This window comes from Thamnophis sirtalis, unplaced genomic scaffold (genome assembly GCF_051295495.1).
Source record: "Thamnophis sirtalis isolate CommonGarterSnake01/CBP01778 unplaced genomic scaffold, rThaSir2_p1.2 scaffold_15, whole genome shotgun sequence".
Taxonomy (NCBI): Eukaryota; Metazoa; Chordata; class Lepidosauria; order Squamata; family Natricidae; genus Thamnophis; species Thamnophis sirtalis.
The window spans coordinates 47404926-47425977 of record NW_028261395.1 but is presented as its reverse complement, the minus strand read 5'-3'; the positions used below and the strand labels follow the sequence as shown (position 1 = coordinate 47425977).

The following is a 21052-nucleotide window of genomic DNA, read 5'->3' as shown; positions in this document are numbered from 1 at the left end:
AGTTGTGGCTCTGCGTGTGTAAAGGGTGTTTGCAAACAACGGAGCGAAGAGACCGAATGCCTCGTCCTTTGGACGGCTGCTGTCCCGTGGGAAGGGCGGGGGTGGGGGACAAGGGCTGCACGGGGAGGGGGCTGGGAGGGACCTGAAGATCGCCCACCTCCTCATCTCCAGAGAGAAGAAGAAGGGGGGGGCTTCTGCTGAACCTAGGAGCGGCTGCCTCTTCTCCCGTGAACTCCCCTTTGAGTAGGGGGGAGAGGGGGGGTCTACGCTCCCCAAGAGAGCAGCTTCCTCCTTGTCTTCTGCACCCGAGTCCCGTTTTCACCCGAAGCCCCCCACAGTTCCGGGGGTCCTACCTTCACACGTTTTCAACAGTATAACCTGTTGCCTGCCCTGACTTGTTCAAGATCCCTTTTATCCCCCCCCACCTGACCCCTTTGTGGAGGGGGGGGGCTTCTGCTGCCAGGTGGGGCCCTGCAGGATGGTGGCCAGCCTGGACGTGCCAGGTGTCCCCCCCCTCCCCCCTTCCTCCAGGAGCCTCTTTGGAAAGCAGCCCTCTTGCCTTCTCCTGCCGGAATTGGGTCCCTGCTAAGGCCCCCTCCTCTCCCCTGTGGGGGGCTCCTCTGTTCGGGGTGGGCTCGGCAGCCCAGGGAAGCTTTGCAGAAGGGAGCAAATGCGTCTTTATCCCAGGGAAAGCCACACGTCACAATCGATTCTCTTTGTGGGCTCACAGTGTCTCACCTCCGATTGCCAGTCGAACGGCCTCTAAAGGTGGATCCACTTGAGGAATAAATACGATTGCCTCTTCTTCCGCATCGGAAGGGGAGTCGCGGATTCCTAGTCCTTATCTTGCCAGGCAGAGCGCACGGACACACCAGGCACAATTAGCACACCACCACGGCGTCTTCTGCAAAACGCCACTTTGGTTGGAAGGCAGGTAGTCCTCGACTTACGACCAGCGGAGCCCAAACGTTCTGCTCCTAAGCGAGACATTCACCAGATCGGTTTTGTTCAATCAGCCCATTTCACAGCCATTCTGGCCACGGCTGTTAAGTGAATCGCTGCCGTTGTTAAGTTAGTCACATGGTTGTGAAGTGAACCCGGCTTCCCCCGTGGATGGTCAGACGGTCGCAAAAGGGGATCACGTGACCCCCGGGACACTGCGACCGTCATAAATACGAGTCAATTGCTAAGAATTTTGTTTATATGATGGTGGGGATGCAACCCTGGTCGTAAGTATGAAAAGAGAGAGAGAGAGAGAGGGAGGGAGGGAGGGAGGGAGAGAGAGAGAGAGAGAGAGAGAGAGAAGGGGGGCTGCAAAGATCCAACCATCCCCACCGATTAAACCTCTCTCCGGCTGGGACCTTGGGTTGCTTCCAACATTAGTCCCAGGAACTGCTCTTCATTCAGTCTAAGCTTTTGGTGGTAGACAGTCCCTGAAAGGGGAGGCTCCATTTAGCTCCTCCCTCCATTGCTTCAGTTTTCTTAAACTCTTCCAAATTAAATTATCCACTGGTCCACTTTCCCAGGCAGGGACAAAAAGGAAAGGAGGAAGGAAGGAGGGAGGGAGGGAGGGAGGGAGGGAGGGAGGAAGGGAGGAAGGAAGGAAGGAAGGAAGGAAGGGAAGAAGCCCAACCCTCACCTGTTTCTCTACCCCAAACAGGGAGGTCAGTGCTGAGGGTCACCCCCAGAGAGAGGGTTTGAAGGAAACTTCAGTGCGTTTGGTAAGGGGGCCATTCGGAGATCCTAGAACCCAAGGAAGTGAGAAAGCCCTTGGAGGTGGGTTCACTTTGGCCCACCCTGGGGATGTGTGCAAATACCCCCCACCCACCCCCGACACCTTCCCTTTCTCTCTGCCTCCCTTCCTGCTGAACCTGAGCCTGTCTGCGACCCCCCCTCCTCCTTCCTTCCACCTGGGAAGACTTGATTTATTACCCTGCGAGGAAGCGAGACTGTTGGGCAATGAATCACTCGTCCTCACCAAAAGGAGATGGAAGATGCAGAGAGTGGGACGGATCCCTTGGCGCATCGGTCTAGAGCCGCCCTTGAGCGGCCACAGGGCCGATGGTCGCTTGTGGGATCTGCCTGGATCTCCACGCCTCCCCCTTGCCTGTTTATTGGTGCTCCGGAGCGTAAAGGCAGCCAGGGGCAGAGAATTTGAGGCAGGGGGTGCAAAAATCCAGCCCACCACGGCCAGAGCCCAGCTCTGCTTTCTGTCCATGGAGCATCTGCATCTGTCTCAGTTCCCCCCCCTTGTTGCAGCCCCCCCCAAGAGTTGTGTTGCAAAGTTTCAGCATCAGAAAAGGCCCCACAAACAGTGGGAGGTTCCCGCCACGAGGCACTCAAGGAGGATGAGGGGAAATATTCACAATAGCCAGATGTTCGATCCCTAGAGAAGCCAGTCCCAGCTCACTGGTCAAAAGGCCCCCAGGAGATCTCCGAAACCGATCCTCAAACTCTTGGAAAACATGGGAGAACCGCAGAGCAGATTCATGGGGTGGGGGGGCTGGACGGCTGTTTGGTCTGGGAATCACCCAAAGGGCCTCTGAATTTCCACCTGGGGCTTTTCCTACGTCCACCTGCAGTGGCCTGGCGGACGGACGGACGGGCGGACGGGATCTTTGTATTTGAGAGGAGAGGGACGGAGCCCTGGTCCTTTTCTGCTGGGATCCTAAGAGGGCCGCCAGGATGCCGGGCTTGGTCAACCGGACGACCAGCACCGTCCTCCCTCTGGCTGCCTCGGAGGTCACCTCCTGCGTCAGTGGCTACGCCTTCGGAATGACCGCCTGCCTGTCCTACCGCAACTCGGAGGACCATCCTTTTGAAGGTCAGTATGGCTGCCTCCCCCCGAGTCCCTTCCTTCCGTGCGGTTCCTGAATTACGAGGGGATGAGAGGGGGCAGCCCAGGCCCCTGAGGAGTTACGGGGAGTTCAAAAAGTGACTTATGACTGGTCCTCACACTTTCAACCGTGGCAGCATCCTCACAATCACGTGATCGGAATTCGGGCGCTTGGCAACTGACTTGTACTTATGACGGTCATGTAATCGCCACACGTGTCCCTCCCAGCCGGCTTCCAACAAGCAAAGTCACGGCCTCCATTGCTTCATCAGGTCAAAAACGCTCATAATTCAGGCACAGAAACACCCGCCTTGCTTAGCAACGGAAATGCTAGCCTCAAGGGTGGTCCTAACTCGAGGACTGCCTGTCTTTGGAGGGTGCCAACCGAGACACCCCTCGGGCTTCCACATTTCACGCTTGGGGCTGCCAAAGCAGGTGGGCCGAGGGATCGTCCCGAGTGGGGCCGTTTCTTCCGCGGGTTTTCTCTCTCTCTCTCGGGGAGGTTTCATTCCAGCCGCAGGGAGGTTTCACCTGCTGGGAAAAAAAAACCCCTTCCCTCCCCAGGGATGTTTATCTACCCCCTGGACGAATACACAACCGTCGTGGGCTTCGAAGCCGTGATCGCTGAGCGGGTGGTGACGGTGCAGATCAAAGACAAGGCGAGGATCGAGGAGAGCAGCTTCAGCGACGGGGGACCCCCGGATGAGGAGGGTGAGAGGGGAGGGGAGGGGGCAAAGGGCTCATCGCAGGTAATATCCAGGCTCCGATACTCAAGGCTCCAGGAGGGGGCGACACTAAAGCTGCTCCCTTAGAACAGGGGCCTTCAAACACGGCCACTTTCAAGGCTTCTGGACTTCAACTCCCAGAATTCCACGCTGGCTGGGGAATTCTGGGAGTTGAAGTCCACACGTCTGCCTTAGAGAGGAAGGTCCTGGCACCTCCTCGGAAGCCTTCAATGAAACGTAGACGAGGCCTGCTAAGCAGAGATCGGCCGCCTGAGTTTCCTTTCCTGTAGGCCACGTCGTTCTGGACGAAGACCTGGAGAGGGTCATCTTTGTGGCCAGCGTGGGCATCGTTCCCCCTCAAGTGGACGTCTCCATCTGCATCAGCACGTCCTCGGAGCTCCAGACCCTCCCCACGGGGGCCGTCAGGGTCCTCCTTCCAGCCGTCTGTACCCCCAGAGTGCCCCAGAAAGCCTCCCACCTGACCAGCAGCCTCTCTGGGCACCACCTCCCCTTGTAAGTCTCTTCGGCCAGAGTTTGAGTCGAGACCCTCCCTGACTTTAGTCTCCTGGGTTGAGGCAGGGAAAGACCCAAGAAAAACCTCCCTTCCTGAGTCAGACTGCAGTCGACTTTTTCCTAGAAGAACCTAATTAACGCCCTGAGCAGGGAAATAATCTTGGGTAAGCAGCGGTTCACCAAACCCTCTTGCGGGAGGCTTTCATGACGGTGGGGAAAGTAGTGCCTGTTAAATTAAAAAAGGCCCGGGACGGGGAAACCCCAAACGCCCGGCTTTTCTTTGTGGAAATAAAACAACACGGGGAACGTTCTTAACGCGCCAGCAGAATAGGGGGAAAAAAGTCAAGTTATGAAGAAACCGACCTTTTAAGAAGGGCACCTTGGAAGGGCTGGAAAATGGGTGGGTTCAGTCTTGAACGTCGTGTTTCAGCTAAGTTTATATGCCCGGCTCAAAAGCTCCCTTTGACTCTGGGGCCCTTGGCTCTCTCTGAGCTGGGTGGCTTCCTTGCAGACGTTTTGTGACCCAACTAGGGAACGTCATCCATGCTAGGAGGTTACTGAGGTTTGCTCCTTGTTTATATACAAGTCCCCACTCCTTGCTAGCACTGATGATGTTCCCTAGTTGGGTCATGAAACGTCTGCAAGGAAACCACCCAGCTCAGAGAGCACCCGGGACCCCAAAGTCCTCCCTCCCTCCCTCCCTCCCTCCCTTCTTCTTCTTCTTCTTCTTCCTCCTCCTCCTCCTCCTCCTCCTCCTCCTCCTCCTCCTCCTCCTCCTCCTCCGCCATGTATAGATATATCCTGACAAACCGTCTTCTCCCCAGCAGGGAGAGGCACAGCAGTGGTGGGACGCTTTCTCCAGAACAAGCAGGGAAATTCTGCCTGGCGCATCACCTGGAAGCCGAGACCACCAACCCTGCGGAGTACGACTTCAGCTTCTCCCTGGAGATCCGAGGGCCGTGTTTATTGGCAGGTCAGCCGGGATATCAAAGGTGGAGCTAAGAGGCAGGAAAAGCCTCTTCTGGGCACCCAGAATCTCTGGCACCGGTTAAAGCCACATTATCTGGGCTGCTCAGTTGGCCACGGAAAAGCCAACTGGAGCTAAGCCATGCCTGGTGGACGGGAGCCCTGGCCCCTCTTGTCCAGCAGCCTGTCCACCCTGTGGTCAGCCGACCAGTGTCCCAGAAGATGACCCACTGCCCTCAAAGTTAAGATCTCCCCGTCCTCTCTTGGAAGGGCCTGGAGAGCTCTCCAAGGTGCTGAAATGGCCAGACCTCATACAGGAGTCAGTGAATTACAACACTTCACTTAGTGACGACGGCACTGAAAGAAGGGACTTAATGACCATTTTCCACACTTAACGACCAGGGCAGCAACCCCACGGTCACATGATCACAATTCGGAAGCCTGGCAATGGACTCATATTTATGGGTCACGCGATTCCCTCTTGAGAGGAAGCCGGGTTCACAACCATGCGACTGTTTTAACAATTGTGGTGTTTGTAGCAAGAAAGGTCATTACGCAGAGCAAACCCCACTTAAGAAATGTCTCACTCGGCAACATGGATTTTGGGGCTCAGTTTTGGCCCTAAGCCGAGGACTAGCCGTACATATAAGCTCAATTGAAGAACGAAGGGAAGTGGAGTGGGGCGTGACAGGGAGCCATGGGGCCAAACACGTGAAGAGGCAGCCTGCCCCCCGTTGCTGAGTCACAACGGCCAGGAAATGAGGGCAGGGCCAGGCTGGGAGCCCAGGCGGCTACAGGAATCAAAGGGATAAATGCCATTAAAAGCACCACCGAAGCCTCCCGAAGGGAAGGCAATGTGGCATTTGCAGCCAATCCTCGGGGGACGTTTTCAGAGGGCGCAAAGGAGAGGCCGCCCTTAATTTCCACATTAGAGGCGGGTGGAGATGCTAATCGGATCTGCCCTCCATCGCGCGGAGGGACGCAGTTTTGCTAAGCGCATTTAATGGAGACGGATCCATCCGAGATCGAGTCGGAATCCTATAGGGCTGCCTCTCGGTCACAAAAATGACCTTTTGACACGGCCGTTTAACAGGGAATAAAAATATATGGGTGGACCTTGACTTACGACCACAACTGAGTCCAACATTCCATGGTGAAGCGAGAGGGCCGCTAAGTGAACTTTGCCCCATTTTGTGCCCTTTCTTGCTATAGTAGTTAAGTGAATCACTGCAGCTGTTAAGTTAGGAACACCGTCATTAAGTGAATCTGGCCTCCCCATTGATTTTGTTTGCCAGAAGGTGGCAAAGGTGATCGCGTGGCCCCGGGACGTTGCGACCGTCATAAATATGAGCCGGTTGAAGAGGAGGCTGGGTGGCCGCCCTGAGCTATTTTCTCACAGATCTAGATGACCTCTGAGACCCCCTCCTCTGCGCCCCCCCTCCCAAAACAGGAGTGGAGAGCCCCACCCACGAGATCCGAGCGGACGCCGACCCTTCGGCCAGGTCAGCCAGGAGCATCACCATCACCCTGGCCAACAAGCACACCTTCGACCGCCCGGTGGAGGTCCTGATCCACCCAAGCGGTAGGTGGGAAGCCTCTTCGGCTCCTTCGCCCGCAGGGTGGGGGGGGGTGCGTGGATGGGCGGGTGGGCGAGGGAAGAAGAGAAGCAGGGCACACTTCCATCGCTGGAGGTTTTCAAGAAGAGACCGGATGGTACTATAAGCTCTTCCGCTTCGGTTGGACTAGAAGACCTCCAGGGGTCCCTTCCAACCCTAGGATTCCAGGTCATCAGCAGGTTTCTGTTTTCTGAGAACCCTCCCTGCCAACCCCTCTTTACATTTGATCTCTCTGTGTGTGGTTTGTGTGTCTGTGTGTTTGTGATTGTTGGGCTTGTTGCAAATGGCACCAATGTCCAAAGCCAAAAACCGTGCTTGTTTTAAAAGGGCGGAGCTTTGGCCTTCGAAAGGAACCGGTGGGTCAAGCTGCAGAGTTCCGGAGAGTTCTGTGGGCCCCCTCCCTCCTTTGACCGCCCCACTGTTTCCCCTCCCCTTGTTCCCCAGAGCCCCACATGCCCATGTCCTGATGGAGGAGGGGGACATGGCCCCCGCCCAGTACGAGCAGCACCTGAGTGGACGGAGCGATTTCATCAGAGGCACCAAGAAGGACCCCAGCCCCGAGAAAAAGGTGGGCACGGGAGGGGTCTGGGGTTTGGGCAAAGGAGGGACCCCCTTTCTGTTCCTTTAAGGGGGGATTCCAGAAGTCCACAGCTCTTCCGCCCTACTTAAAGCGGGACCATCCATTCAGACGTGCGTCTTGGACAACCAGTGGGGTGGGGGGGGCAGCCATCTTACAGACGATCCTTGAGCTACACCCCAATGAGGACTGAAGTCTACGGAGCTGAAGAAGCTTCTTGGATTGAGAAGCGAAATGTCTTCAGAGATAAACAAGAAAGTCCACTTGCCTCTTCCAAAAATCTCCTTTGGGACTTTGCTTCAACCCGGGAACCTCTCTGCATCCCACCTGTTTGCAATCGTCCGATTCTGCCCAGCCCTCCCTCCCCCCCTACTGCCCTCCGGCTCTCTTGTCTCTCCTGTCCATCTGTCCGTCTGTCTTTCTCCCTCCCTCTAACCAGCCCCAGGGAATTTCTCCCTCCATGATTCCCCACCCCACCCCGATGGGCGGCCGGCCAGAAGAGTTTTTAAAAGTTCTTTTAATCTCCCCTCCTTGGTCCTTTCAGACCGAAATTATCCGGAAGAGGCTTCACAAGGACATCCCTCACCACCCGGTGATCATGTTGAACTTCTGCCCGGATCTGAAAACGGTGCAGCCGAACCTCCGGATCACCCATGGGAATTCATATCCTGGTGGACCGCAGCCGGAGTATGGCTGGCACCAACATCGCCCGGGTGAAGGTGGGATGCTTAGGCTGCGCGGGGGTGGGGTGGGGGGGCTGGATGGAAGGGAGTGCTGTGGAGAGGGCTTGGAGGGAGAGAGGAGGGGGGGGGGAGTCAGGGTTTGGGTCCCATTTTAATTAATTCGTGGGGTGAGAAAGCCAGTCCTGCAACACAGAAACACCCTTTAGGCTTTAGAAGCAATCCTGCAGAACAACCTCCACAGGCTGAAGAAGACGGGTGGGTTTCAACTCCCAGAATTCCCCAGCCAGGATCGGTGGTTTTTTTCCCCCTCTGCCCATCCCGCTCCCCAGAGTGGAGACGTTGGAGAGGAAGGGATCGTGGCTGCGGAATTGTATGAGCTGAATTCCACCCATCTTCAGGCACTGCAGCCGAAAGGAGCGTCAGGCACACACACACAACCTTTGCCGTGTGCCGTCTGCACAACGGGGATAGGAAAGAAAGAAAGAAAAAAATCAGCAAACCCTCGAAACGACACGATTTCATGGCATGCCTGGAATGCAAAGCGCCCAATGGGCAGGGGGGGAAATGGGCAGGTTGCGTGGCGCCCCTTCCCTGGCGGGCCTGCCTTCCCGGAGCTCGGAACCTGCCTGCGCCAAAACCTTGCGGCGCTTATCAAGAGATGACTCACCATTCATTAATCCGGCTTTGAAAGTCACCGATGCCAAAGGCTGCAGGGGGGGGGGGGGAGAGGAAAGGACTCCGGGGTGGGGGGGGCTGGGTGCTCTCTGAGCTTGGTGGCTTCCTTGCAGACGTTTCGTGGCCCAAATAGGGAACATCATCAGGGTGAGAAGAGGGTGGGGTTTGTGGAGAGGAGGAGAGCTGGGGGCTCTCTGAGCCTGGCTGGGTTTTTTGCAGACGAGGGAACGCCATCGGTGCCCCCCGTGAACAGCCGGTTCTCTCTCCCCATCCCCCGAGGACTCCCTGCTGCTGGGGCTGGGCGCCTCTCGGCCCTCCTGGGACCGGCCATGGGGAGCCCTGACCATGCCTCTCCCTTCCCTTGGCAGGAGGCCCTGGTGCTCGTCCTGAAGAGCCTCGTGCCGGGCTGCCTCTTCAACGTCATTGGCTTCGGATCCACCTTCAAGGCCGTCTTCCCTGCCAGCCAGGCCTACTCGGAGGTAAAGGGAGGCGTTTTGGCAGTCCTCTCTTCCGGCAGCCGGGCTGATGCAAGGGCCGCTTTGGCCTCTGCTGGTTAACTGAGGATGGGCAGGGCGCTTCCTGGGTCAGCTGAGGCTTCAGCGCAGTGGGAAGGCCTCAGGATGGGTTGATTTGGGGGGTCACCAGAGCCTCGGCCCCTTTGTGGCAGCTGCTTTGGGGGAAGACTCTGCTCCCTGTTTGAAATGCAGGAAGTCCTTGGCTTATGACCCCAATCAAGCCCGTAGCAAGAGAGTTTGTTGTGACCCACCAGCGGCCAGCGGAGCTGTCAGCTTTCCTTCGGAGTCAGACATCAGTGAGGCAGAGGAACAGCTGGAGCCTGTTTCCCAGTGTGTGCATGCCCGGAGTGGCCAGACGAAGGGAAGAGCTAAAGAACAGGGGTCGACTTGGGAGGAAGGCCTCAGGAGGACGGTGAATGGCCCCTCCCAAGGGAAATAAAAGAGGAGCGACAGGGGAGTGGAGTTTGCAGGAGACCATTAGTTCCCTTAATTGGTTTGGAGACTCCTGGCCAAGTTCTGCAGATCTCAGCCTGGCAGCTCTCCAAGCCAGATAAGGTCTGTGACCGTAAATCCTCCCTGGAAAGGCTTGGCTGGATGTGAAGGAGCAGAATTCACAGCAAATGAATAAAAGGGGTTTTTTTTGTCGGAAGAAGGAGTTTCCTTCAGCTGTTGTAATTTGAGGCCACCTGCATCCTTCCTCTGTCCCAGTCGTCTCCTTCCCTCCCTCCGCCCTCGGGGGGCCCCTTCCGCCGTGTGCCCAGAGCCCCTTCTCTGCCTCCCCTGCAGGAGAACCTGGCGGGGGGCCTGCGAGAGCGTCAGGAAGATCCGGGCGGACATGGGCAGCACCAACGTCCTGCCCCCTCTGAAGTGGGTCATCCGGCAGCCGATCCACCGCGGCCACCCCCGCCTGCTCTTCCTGCTGACGGACGGGGCGGGGGCCAACACCGGCAAAGCCCTGGAGCTCCTGCGCAGCCACGCCTCCTCCACCAGGTGGGCCGGGGGAGTCCGGGCCGCAGGAGGGGCTCAGACAGGTGCTGGAGGAGGACGCTTCCGAAAACGGGGCTGAGGGAAGGGAAGAGGGCTGGCCTCAAGGCCCATAAAGGCAACGAAGCCCCGGAGCCTTTGGGAAAGTCTCCCTCCGGCCGAGCTTCGTTTCTTCCAGCAAAGATTCTCCTGTTGAATCTGTGGGTGACGTTTGCAGAGGAACCAGCCAGAGTTTCCCTCCCTCCGGCCCCCCCCCTTAATCCTGCCCCTCCTTGCCCACCTGCCCCTCCTCCTCCCCTCCCCTTCCTGCTGCAGGTGCTACACCTTCGGCCTGGGGAAGAACGCCTGCCGGAGGCTGATGAAGGGCCTGGCGGCCGTAACCAAAGGAAGCGCCGAATTCCTGGCCGAAGGGGAGCGGGTGCAGCCGAAGGTGGGTGCTGCTGCAGTTGGGGCCGCACGGGGGGGGGGGAAAGTCCCACCGCCTCTTTTTAAAAAGACCATTCCCCTTCCACCCCGTTTTTAAAGGAGCAGCTTCCTCTTTTAACCCCAAGGATGAAGGTTAGTCTGATGCAGTTGCTATCAAACAAGACCAGGAGGAGGAGGAAGAGGAAGGGAAGCAGAGGGAGGAGGGGATAAGAGAGGAAAGGAAAGGAAGGGAGAGGAAGTAAAGAGAAAGAAGGAAAGAAAGAAAGAAGGAAAGAAAGAAAGAAAGAAAGAAAGAAAGAAAGAAAGAAAGAAAGAAAGAAAGAGATGATTAGAGGGCTTCATAAAACGGGTGAAGAAGACTTGCAGGAACTGAGGAGGGTTAGCCTGATGGAGAGAAGGACCAGGGCGGGCATGATGGGACCTTCCCACATTGGAGGGGCTGCCCCAGAGAAGAGGCAGTGATGGGATCCTCCAAAGCAACAGAGGGGAGACTGAATTCTCTTTATTCCTCCGTTTCACCACCTGCCTGATCTCCATGGCCCCAAGGCAGCAAAGGAAAGGGTTTCCCCCTCCTTCTCATCCCACCACAAGGGCCCCGTAAAGCGTCCTGGGCTAAGAGAGGGAAGGGAGCCGGGGGGGGGGGGGGGCTGGGATTCCTCCGCAGTAGATTACTTTGATCAATCAGGGAGAACTGAAATGCTTGCCCGATAAAGACCTAACCACCCCCAAGGACTACGAAAGATGCTCTTCCAGAGTCTCTCTTGCTACAAATCCATCTCCCCTTCTGCAAAAGGAGGGGGTGGGAGAATCAAAGACCCCCGCCCCGCCCCCACCTCCAATAATGATATATGATTCTTTCTCAGCTGCCAAATCTGTGAGATAAAAGACTGGCATCAGGAGAGGGAGAAAGAGGGAGGGAGAGAGGGAGGTAGGGAAAGGGAGAGAAAGAGAGAGGGAGAGGGAGAGGGAGGGAGAGAGAGAGGAGGGAGAGGGAGAGAGAGAGAGGTAGAAGAGAGGAAGAGAGAGGGAGAGAGAGAGGGTGAGAGAAGAGAGAGAGAGAGGAAAGAGGGAGAGAGGGAGGGAGAGAGAGAGATGGGGAGATCAATTGACCTCTTGGCGTGGTTGAAGGTCAGAAAATGCCAGTTCGCAGGGGGGGGGGGGCTGTTCTATGAGTTTTGCCAGAGCCGTCATTAGCGAAGGGAGGGGGGGGATTTATAGCTGGAGGAGGGAAAGGGCTCAGAGCTACAAAAGCAGGGAGGGAGGAGGGGGTTCGAAAGCCGCCTCTTTTTCAGAAGAGCCCTGTTCGTGTTCGGAGACCTGCCACAAAGCCCGTCAGATGTCTGAAACCTCTGGAGGCGTCTCATTGTCCTCAGGGTCTCGGGCGTAAGACCTTCTCAGGAAGGGAAGCGGGGAGGGGGGAATGCGCTCAGCCTTGTGGGATTCTGGCGCTTGTATCCTTCTAGTAAAAGTAATGCAACAGAATAGCAGAGTTGGGAGGGACCTTGGAGGTCTTCTAGTCCAGCCCCCTAGGATTTTAGTATTTAGTATTTATTATACTTGTATGCCGCCCTATTCCCGGGGGGACTCAGGGCGGCGAACAAACACATGGGGAAGGGGCAATACAAAAACGAACAAGACAAACAGAGACAGATTAAAAATACAACAAACGCAGCAATTCGGGTGGTCGACAGTCGACACTGGCTAGCTGATGGAACCCGGAGGAGGCCTAATCTGTGGGATCTAATCGGTCTGTTGGAGGTAATTGGCAGCAGGCGGTCTCTCAAGTACCCAGGTCCAATACCATGAAGGGCTTTATAAGTTACGACTAGCACCTTGAAGTGTATCTGGAGACCAATAGGCAGCCAGTGCAGCTCGCGGAGGATAGGTGTTACGTGGGTGAACCGAGGTGCACCCACAATCGCTCGCGCGGCTGCATTCTGGACAAGCTGAAGTCTCCGAATGCTCTTCAAGGGCTGCCCCATGTACAGCGCATTGCAGTAGTCCAGTCTTGAGGTCACAAGGGCGTGAGTGACTGTTCTGAAAGTCTCCCGGTTCAGGTAGGGACGCAACTGGTGCACCAGGCGAACCTGGTGGGCAAATGCCCCCCTGGTCACAGCCGACAGATGGTGTTTTAGGGTCAGCTGTGGGTCCAGGAGGACTCCCAAATTGCGGACCCTCTCTGAGGGGCTCAAGCAGGGGACCTTGTGCCATCCTGGGCAGATGGTCCAGTCCAGACTCTTCTTAGAAACCTCCAGTGTTGGAGCACCTGCAATTTCTGGGGACAGGAAATTCCTCTCTGCCTTCGGGGGCTTTGGAGAACAGGTGGACCCCCCCTTCTTCTTCTTTGTGGCAGCCCCTCAAATACTGGAAGGCTGCTGTCCTGTTGCTCCTAGATCCCTTTTCACGTCCGCAGCTCCTGCAACCAGCCCCCCCCCTCGTCCTCTTGCTTCTCTGCCCTCTTTCCAGAGTCTCCACGTCTTTTTTACACAGTGGAGACCAACACTGGATGCAGGATTCCAGGTGTGGCCTTACGGAGTGGCCTCCCTGCAGACCAGTCAAAAGAGATGGGTCTTGTTTGGGGTTTACTGGGATTGGGGAGGGGGCGTTTAAGCGATCTGGGTGACCCCCGTTCTGATCCGAAAACGTCCTCCGGGCCTTTAGATGATCCGGTCTCTGAAGGCAGCCATGGCTCCGGTGGTGAGCGACGTCTCCGTCGACTGGGTCTTTCCCGAAACGACAGAAGTCCTGATTTCGCCAGTCAACGCCAGCTGCCTGTTCCCAGGGGACCGCCTGGTGGCCTACAGCATTGTGTGTGACACCTCCCTCTACGTCTCCAACCCCCGGCTGGTGAGTGGCCGCTGGCCCCTCTGATGGCCGTGCTCGGTCATCTGGGGCTGATGGAGCTTCAGTTCCATCGCGGTTCCTGGACACCCAACGCACGGAAGAATCCTCCCTGAATGCTCCTGTCACTTCTTCCAGCATTGTGGTGACAGTAAATGAACAGTTGTAAGTCAAGGACTTCCTGTATTGAAGCCAAAACCCAAAGATCTTTGATATGAGACCACGGACCAATAAAAACCCACCAGGGGTCTTCTGGGAGGAGAGGAGAGGTCAACACTTGGGTTTCCTCATGGGCAGAGGAGGCCATCAGGGTTTATCCCTAGCATCCCTAGAGCTAGAAGGGAAAGAGTTGTCCTACCACGGTTTCCAGCGGCTCAGTCGGAGACCCGGCCCTCTGCCACTGAGCCACCGGCCTGGAAGCCACGAATGCAGGCCAGCCCGACCTTCTCTTCCCCAGGACAAGAGACGCCGGTACAGGATGCTGCATTCGCAAGAGTCGGGAGGCTCCGTTTTCTTCCACTCCCAAGAAGAAGGAGGAGGAGGAGGAGGAGGAGGGGGGCTGGAGAACTGGGAGGTTACCAAGGATCCCGAAAGCGGATTTCCTTCGGAGAGGAGCAGTGGGGAGATGGGAAGCGAATCGGATGTAGATTCAGGTGAGTTTGGACGGATTCAGCCACTGATCGCATTTTTACCAATTTATTCCTTTGCTGTGCAGATTTTTCTTTCCCTTTTGAGCAAACTGGAGAAGGTTGGACCGTGGGAAGATATAAGAATGTGGGTCATTTGTGCAGCTTTTAGGGAAAAGAGAAGCGTGTTGGTATAAACCTCAGGAATGCAACTTTTGTGATCTTTACACGCTGGGCCTCCTGCCCTTCCAGCCAGTTTCCCTGCCCAGGGTCAGCACGGCTCTCCTGGGGCCTAAAGCTTATTTGATGCTGGTTGTTTCCTCAGGCATTGGCCCCGCGACCCCCTCCCAGCGAAGGGCCTACAGTTCCAGCCAGGTCGCCCACCGGGAGCCCCCGCAGAAGCTCCCCACGGCCAGCGACTCCAGCTCCATCCAGGGCTCGAACCCTCTCCGGAAGGTCCCCCTGCAGGAGCTCAGCCGGATCCCTTCAGACGCCCAGCCTGGGCAGGTGGAGCTTCAGGTGAGGATGCCAGATGCTTTGAGGTGGCTGCTTAGGGCAAACTCAGCCGGGGGCTGGACTAGAAGATCTCCCAGGCCCCTTCCAACTCGGCATTCCGAGACTCAAAATAAGGAGGAATTTCTCGGCGGGGAGAACGATGAAGCTGGCCTGCAGAAGTGGCGGCTTCTCCATCAGTGGAGGTGTTGAAGGAGAGACGGGCCAGGCGTTTGCCCAGGAGGCTCGAGGGTCTCCTGGCTGAGCAGGGGGTGGGACTAGAAGACCTCCAAGGTCCCTTCCAACTCAACTCGGTCCTTCCATTCATCTTTACGTGGGGCAATTCTCCTGCAGGAAGAAGCCTCCCAGGGTGGGAGTGTAGACCCTGTACCTGTCATATGTGTTCGTGTGTCTTTGATTGGACAATCACACACACACACACACACACACACACACACACACACCGTCTTTCCCAAATGGGAAAACGGCCTGGGGGGGGGGAATTTAGTAGAGACCAGAGAGCAGCAGAGACCCAGCAGCCCCTCCCAGCCCATTGCAACCCCCCCCCCTTTTTGAGGGAATTGCCAGCAAAAGAAGGCAGAAAAAGAGACCCCTGCAAGGGAAGGATGTGCGTGAGGGGGATCGATGCCATCTCTAGGATTGGCAGGCAGGTGGCAGCCCCCCCCCGCCCCCCCCCGGCAACCCAGCTGCCTCCGCTGGCTCCAGAGAGGGGGGGCCGGTCTGCGAGAGCAAAGGTTTCCATAGCAACCCAAGGTGGATTGGCCACCGGTGAAGGGGCCTTAGAGCAGACAGGGATGATGGTCAGATCGATGCTGGCTTGATTGGCAGGAGACTGAAGGGCTTCGAGGGGATGATGGTCAGATCGATGCTGGCTTCCTCCTGCGCCTCGGCTTCAGGGCGACCCCCTCATTAAATCCCCCCGGAGACCCTGAAGGAAGGTGGAGCTGCCTGTGAGCCTCTGGAGCACTGTTGCCTTCCTGCCAGAGCCGGCTCTGTCGAGCGATCCAAGGAAGGGGCCTTGGAGGTCATCTAGTCCAGCCCTCTGCCCTCCTGGGTCCCAGGCAGCCCCACAGGGGAAAGAGGGGGCTCTGGCCCCTCACCTGCGACCCAGCTGGACTCCTTTCCAGAAATGGTCAGAAGTCGAGGATACAAGGAGTCAACTTATGTCCATTCGTTTAGTGACCGTTCGAAGTTACGACACGGCACTGAAAAAAAGCGACTTAGGGCCACGTCGGAGCGTCGCCATGGCAACGCGACCGAAGTTCGTGCGTTTGGCAACTGACTCACATTTATGACGGTCACCGAGTGTCCCCTTTGGCGACCTTCTGACGAACTAAGTCCACGGAGAAGGGCCAGATTCACTTAATGACCGGGTTCCTGACCGAACAGGAGCTCACTTAACAATTGTAGCAAGGATGGTCGTGAAATGGGGCAAAGCTCACTTAACGACCTTTTTTCCAGTAACTCCTTTGTCACTCTGAGCAGCCACTAAACAGGACTCCTTGTACTGATTTGGGTGGCCGTATCCCGAGTCACACGTGTGGGGGGGGGATGCGGGGGGGGGCTTTGTGTCTCCTCCTCCTCCTCCTCCCTCGAGTGTCTCCCTCTGATCAGCCCCTCACAGCCGGCCCCACCGCAGCCCCCAGGAAGGCCCGAGGAGGAGCCGGCCCACGGCGGCCATCTCTGCTCCAGGACCTGTGCCAGCTGCCCAGGGGCCCCAGGCGGACGGGGGCAGGGGCAGGATCCGGCTCCCAGGACCCCAGCCCCCTTTCCTATTTGGACAGCCGGAGCCCCGGAGAGCCTGGTAAACTGCGGGGGGGCTGGGGGGCTTGCACTGACTCTGGGAGGCCCGCCCACCTTTGGATGTTGGCTTGTAGAACCCGCTTTGGGTGGCTGTGGGAGTGGGTGGCTGAGTGGAGGCATCCGCCCCACGCACAGAGGTAGGGAAGCCTTTGCAAAGTCAGCGTCCCACAAGTTGAGCTTCTCTTCCTGTTGCAACAACAACCCTGCGGTTTTTCTCCAAGTTCTCATTCTGCAGATTTGCCTTCCAAATCCCTTGCAGAGGTATGAGAATTTGGGGGGGGGGTGTTGTTGGCGTGGACCAGGAAGGGCCGGAGCCACCTGGGGATGCCTTGCTTCCTCTTGTAAGGCTCTCCGGAGTGGGGCAAGGACCCCCTGCCCAGATGGCCCCACGTGGCTCATGGATTCCCACCACCACGGGGGGGTCATCATCTCTCTGGCGTTTCTTGCAGAGTCTGCCCAGCATCCCTCCTTCAACTTTGAAACAGAGTCCACCTCGGATTGGGACCTTCCCGATTTGGAAGCAGGCTCCTCGGCCGGTGGCGGCTGGAGGGGGTCTCGGAGGTCGCCCTGCGTGGCCCTGGTGAAGGGGCTCCAGAACGGGCAGCCGGTCAAGTGGGAGATCACCTTCGACCTCGGACCCCTCTTCCAAAGCCGAGGAGACAAGAGCCAGCAGGAGGAGGAGGAGGAGGAGGAGGAGGAGGAAGAAGACATCTGGAATGAGACTTTCCACCACCTGGCTGCCAAGTCCATCGTCCAGGACTTTGAGCAGCTGGCCGAGAGGGAGTTTGAGATCGAGCACGGTATTTGGGCAGCCCTGGTCCTCTCCCACTGGCCTCTCAGCCGCCCCTTTCTCTCTCTCAGGGAGGCCTTGGGGTGGCCCTAAATATATATATATTATTTTCTGACAGGCTAGGTTGTTTTCTCCAGAAAAATGCGGATTTCTTTCTCGTCCAGAACTGGAACAAGACTAAATTGGTCTTTGAACATCCGCAAGGCGAATCCCACGCTGCTCCTGGGTGTTTAATGCAAAGCAGGGAACTCCCGTCTGTAAATGGGTCTGGGGTCCTAAGTCCCCCGGCCGTGATTGGGCAGGAAAAGGATTAAAAAGACATGCATTTTCCATCTGGGGTTTGCAGAACTTTTTGAGCAGCCCAAATGATGGGAGAGAAAAGACGTCCAGAGATCAGCTGAGTCCCAGCTCACACACAATTTACCTAAAGGCTTTTGCTCTCCTCTCCGTCTGCAGGGTCCGGGCGGCGGTACCAGGCCAACGCTGTGCACACCAGCAAATCCTGCAACGTGATCAGCAAATTCACGGCGTTTGTGCCGGTCGACCTGAGCAGCAACAACTATTTGCCAAGCCTCCTGAAATATCCCAACACAGGTGAGGCTCAAAGCTCTCGGGAAGACACTGCGCTGGCATCCAAAACCCAGACGGCGCTTCTCAATCCTGGCACTTAAAGATAAGCAGACCTCAACTCCCAGAATTCCCCAGGCAGCACGGTCCCCATCAAAGGTTGTAAAGCCAGGTGCGACTCACTTAACAACTGCTTGGAAACCCTGGTCGTAAGTCAAGGACCCGGGCCTTTTTTTCCTTGGGCCTTGCTCACCGCTCCAAAATATTTCCTTGGGTTAGAACAGGGTCCTCTTTTAAGACGGACCCCCTCCCCTCCCCCTCCTCTCTTCTTGAGGTCTGCTGATGAAGCCCTCCAGCCAACGGAGCTCAGAGGCCGAGGGCCGGCGGTGGCACCGGGGACTCTCGGCTAGCTGGGGTCGGATTCACGGCGGCGGAGGCCCTGGGTTGCCTCACCCAGGTAAGATTCTCCCTGGAGCCACTTTTCCCATCCTGCTCGACTGCGGTCATAAGTCAAGGAGGTCCTAGCAAGCAGTTCCCCTCGTCCTTAAACGGAAGCCGCCTGCCTTGAAAACTCACCCACACCCCTGTTTCTCTGTTTACCCTGAGAGAGGAGCCCACCCGGGGCTCAGCAGTCCCTCCTCCTCCACTCGGCTGCCAGGAAACACCCCCCCACCCCCCGTGGAGCTTCCCCTCTTTAATTTCCCTCCTGCAACAAAGCGCTTGAGGAAAGGGTCCCCGAACTTAAAACTGGCTCCAGGGGCCAAAGGTCAGGAGTGCAGCCCCTTCCCCAGCTAAGCAATGTCATTCCGGGTGATGCCGTGCACCAACGCGCCCAACGGCTGAGCCGACGGATTGGCTGCTTCAGGATCCTCCTGATCCCCTTTCTTCCCATGCAGACGCAGAAGAGAATATTCCCTCTCCTCCTGCCTCTCTTCCTTCCGCCGGAGGGAATCGCCAGAATTTTCCAGACGGTAGGAGAGGAGGGGGGGGGGAAGCATTATTTATTCCTGCCCAACTCAGGGTCCTTCTCTTTGATCGGCAGCAGTTTCCTATGGGGGTGGTCAACAAGTCTTAAAGTTGCCAAATTTGGAGCCCCCCCTACTCTAATTTATTCCGTACGGCATGGCTAACGTCCCCTTGTCTTTACAGGGTTACTACGCAGCCCACCCGCTTCCTCTCAAAAGTCCATCGAAAACTTCTTCGGTGCCAGGTAAAATTCGCTCTTTGTCCCCGAGAGAGGTGGCTGTTTACTCACACGAGAAGAAAATATGCAGACTTTTAAGAAAATCCGTCAGGAATTCTCTTAAAATTTGGCATTAAGTGTTACTAGGTTCCCAGCAATAAACAGGGTTTATTATCCCTCCCCCCCTCTGAATCTTCTGGAGATTAAATATTAATATTTTAAAACTTAAAATATTTTGCACGTTCTGTGATCGCCACAATTGGAACTCAGATCAAGCAATGGATGGAACTAATGTAGAAAAGACCCAGGGGGGTGGGATTTCCTAAGAGTGAGAACAAATAACTAATTTTGACTTTTGTTTTCTTAGAAGGTGAAATGTTTTCCTTTAAAAAGACCCCCGGGGGGGGGGGGCGGGATAGGTCCGGCCGTGTGATTGCCTCGGTTTCTCCTTCCTCCAGGCTGACGTTTAACAAGGCCAGGCTCCTGACTAAGGCTGCCCGAGGCTTCATGGGGAAGTTTCCTGCCAAGGGCAATGAGCTCAGTTCGGAAAATGAGAATGAAAATGTCGATTATCTGCCACTGGTGAGCACGCTGGGCGGGGGGGGGACGGGACGGAGGGACGACTGGGGCTGCCTGGGAAAATTTAGTTTTGGTTGATTGGATTTATATGCCTCCCTTCTCCCAAGGACTCAGGGCAGCGTACAACGTTTAAAAAACAACAACACATATTACAAAAGTTTTTAAAAAAAGTTTAAAAAAAAGTTTTGAGGAAGTTGAAAGATTTTACTTTCCTCCAAACTCTCTCGCCATCTAAGCAGAAGGTGGAGGAAATGTATTTCGGTTGCATTCCCAGGACCAGGATCTGAACCAAAACAAGCTACAAACCAGGTTCAAATCGGATACGGCAGTTCGCACCTTAAGGGCAGGGGACTCCAAACTCGGCCCCTTTAAGACTTGTGGACTTCAACTCCCAGAATTCCTCAGCCAGCCATGCTGGGAGTTGAAGTCCAGCAGTCTTAAAGGGGCGGAGTTTGGAGACCCCTGCCCTTAACAATGCACGCAAAAATGCCTTGCAGACGGACCATTTCACTGCCCTGTTTTATCCAGAGTCCGATGCCCAATGCTGGGCTGTCTGTTTTTAAGCAAACTTCCATCCTGGTTTGTAGAAACCTGGTTCTCAGACAGGTCTCCGTTGGGGGGGGGGGGGGCTTGAGCAACCTTAATTTGCTTTCAAGCGTCTGCTGTTGGGGGCCGGCCTCGGCCGTCAGGTGAGTCCCTCCAGAGGAGAATCCATGCCACTTCTCCGAATCTCAGGTGGGCTTCTGCAGGTCCCAAGAGCAGGTCAGAAGATCCCAGAGTTCCTGCTGGAGGTGGGGAGAGGAGCAGGGCGAGAGACGGATGCTGTGAGGCCTTCCAGCTGGGCTGGCTGAGGAAAACCAGGCTACCAGCGTTGAGCTGCCCTTGAGGGACCTCGGCTTCTCCTGCCCTGGGCTTTGGAGAAGCCCACATCATCTGAAGAGGTGGAGCTCTCTCACTGAGGCCCTCTCCTCCGCCTTTCTCCCCAGGTGTCCCTCCAGCTGGCCTCTGGCCCCTTCCTCTTGAACAAGGCCTTCTCCGAGGCCATCCGCATCCCCCTGGAGAAGCTCAGGTGGTCCTCGCCCTTCGCCTGCCACCGCCTGGGCCTCAGTCCTTCCAGCAGCTCCAGGAACGCGGACGCTCCGGGAGAAGCCAAGAGCGCGGCTGAAGGGGAGGGCGAGGCCGCCCTGCGTGGACGTCCTCCCGCAGCGGAAACCTCCTCCCGGGTCCCCGGGGCCGAGGGCCGCCTGTCCCCTCCCTCCATCACCATCCAGAGCTGCTCCAGCCCAGAGAACGCCCCATCGCCGCCGGACAGCGGCCGAGGCTCGGAGAGCGAGACCTCCGAACTCCAGGCGTGGCTGGCCGACGTTCAGCTCCAGCAGCGAGCCGAGCCGGAGGGGATGCTGTGGGCCACGGCGGTGGCCTTGGCGTGGCTGGAGCACAGCTCGGCCTCCTACTTCATCGAGTGGGAGCTGGTGGCCGCCAAGGCCAGCCGATGGCTGGGAGAGCAGGACATCCCGGAAGGGCGGAACCTGCCGGCCCTCAAGACGGCGGCTCAGCAGCTGTTCGTGCTTCTCCGGCACTGGAACGAAAACCTCCAGTTCAACCTGCTGTGTTACAACCCGAAGGATGTCTAG

General features: G+C 56.8%; 1 protein-coding gene across 1 annotated transcript; it reads left to right on the top strand.

Moving 5' to 3' along the window:
* The first annotated feature begins 2676 nt into the window (after positions 1–2676).
* VWA5B1 (von Willebrand factor A domain containing 5B1) lies at positions 2677–21052 on the top strand. Its single transcript, XM_087702467.1, is given in 23 exon segments — positions 2677–2824; positions 3401–3547; positions 3852–4074; positions 4899–5047; positions 6491–6622; positions 7103–7224; positions 7778–7896; positions 7898–7952; positions 8960–9070; positions 9893–9904; positions 9906–10096; positions 10406–10520; positions 13178–13363; positions 13815–14010; positions 14309–14525; positions 16399–17099; positions 17546–17683; positions 17991–18174; positions 18263–18287; positions 18522–18627; positions 18806–18866; positions 19298–19421; positions 20405–21052. Coding segments are annotated over 23 exon segments (4101 nt in total). The 5' UTR covers positions 2677–2685.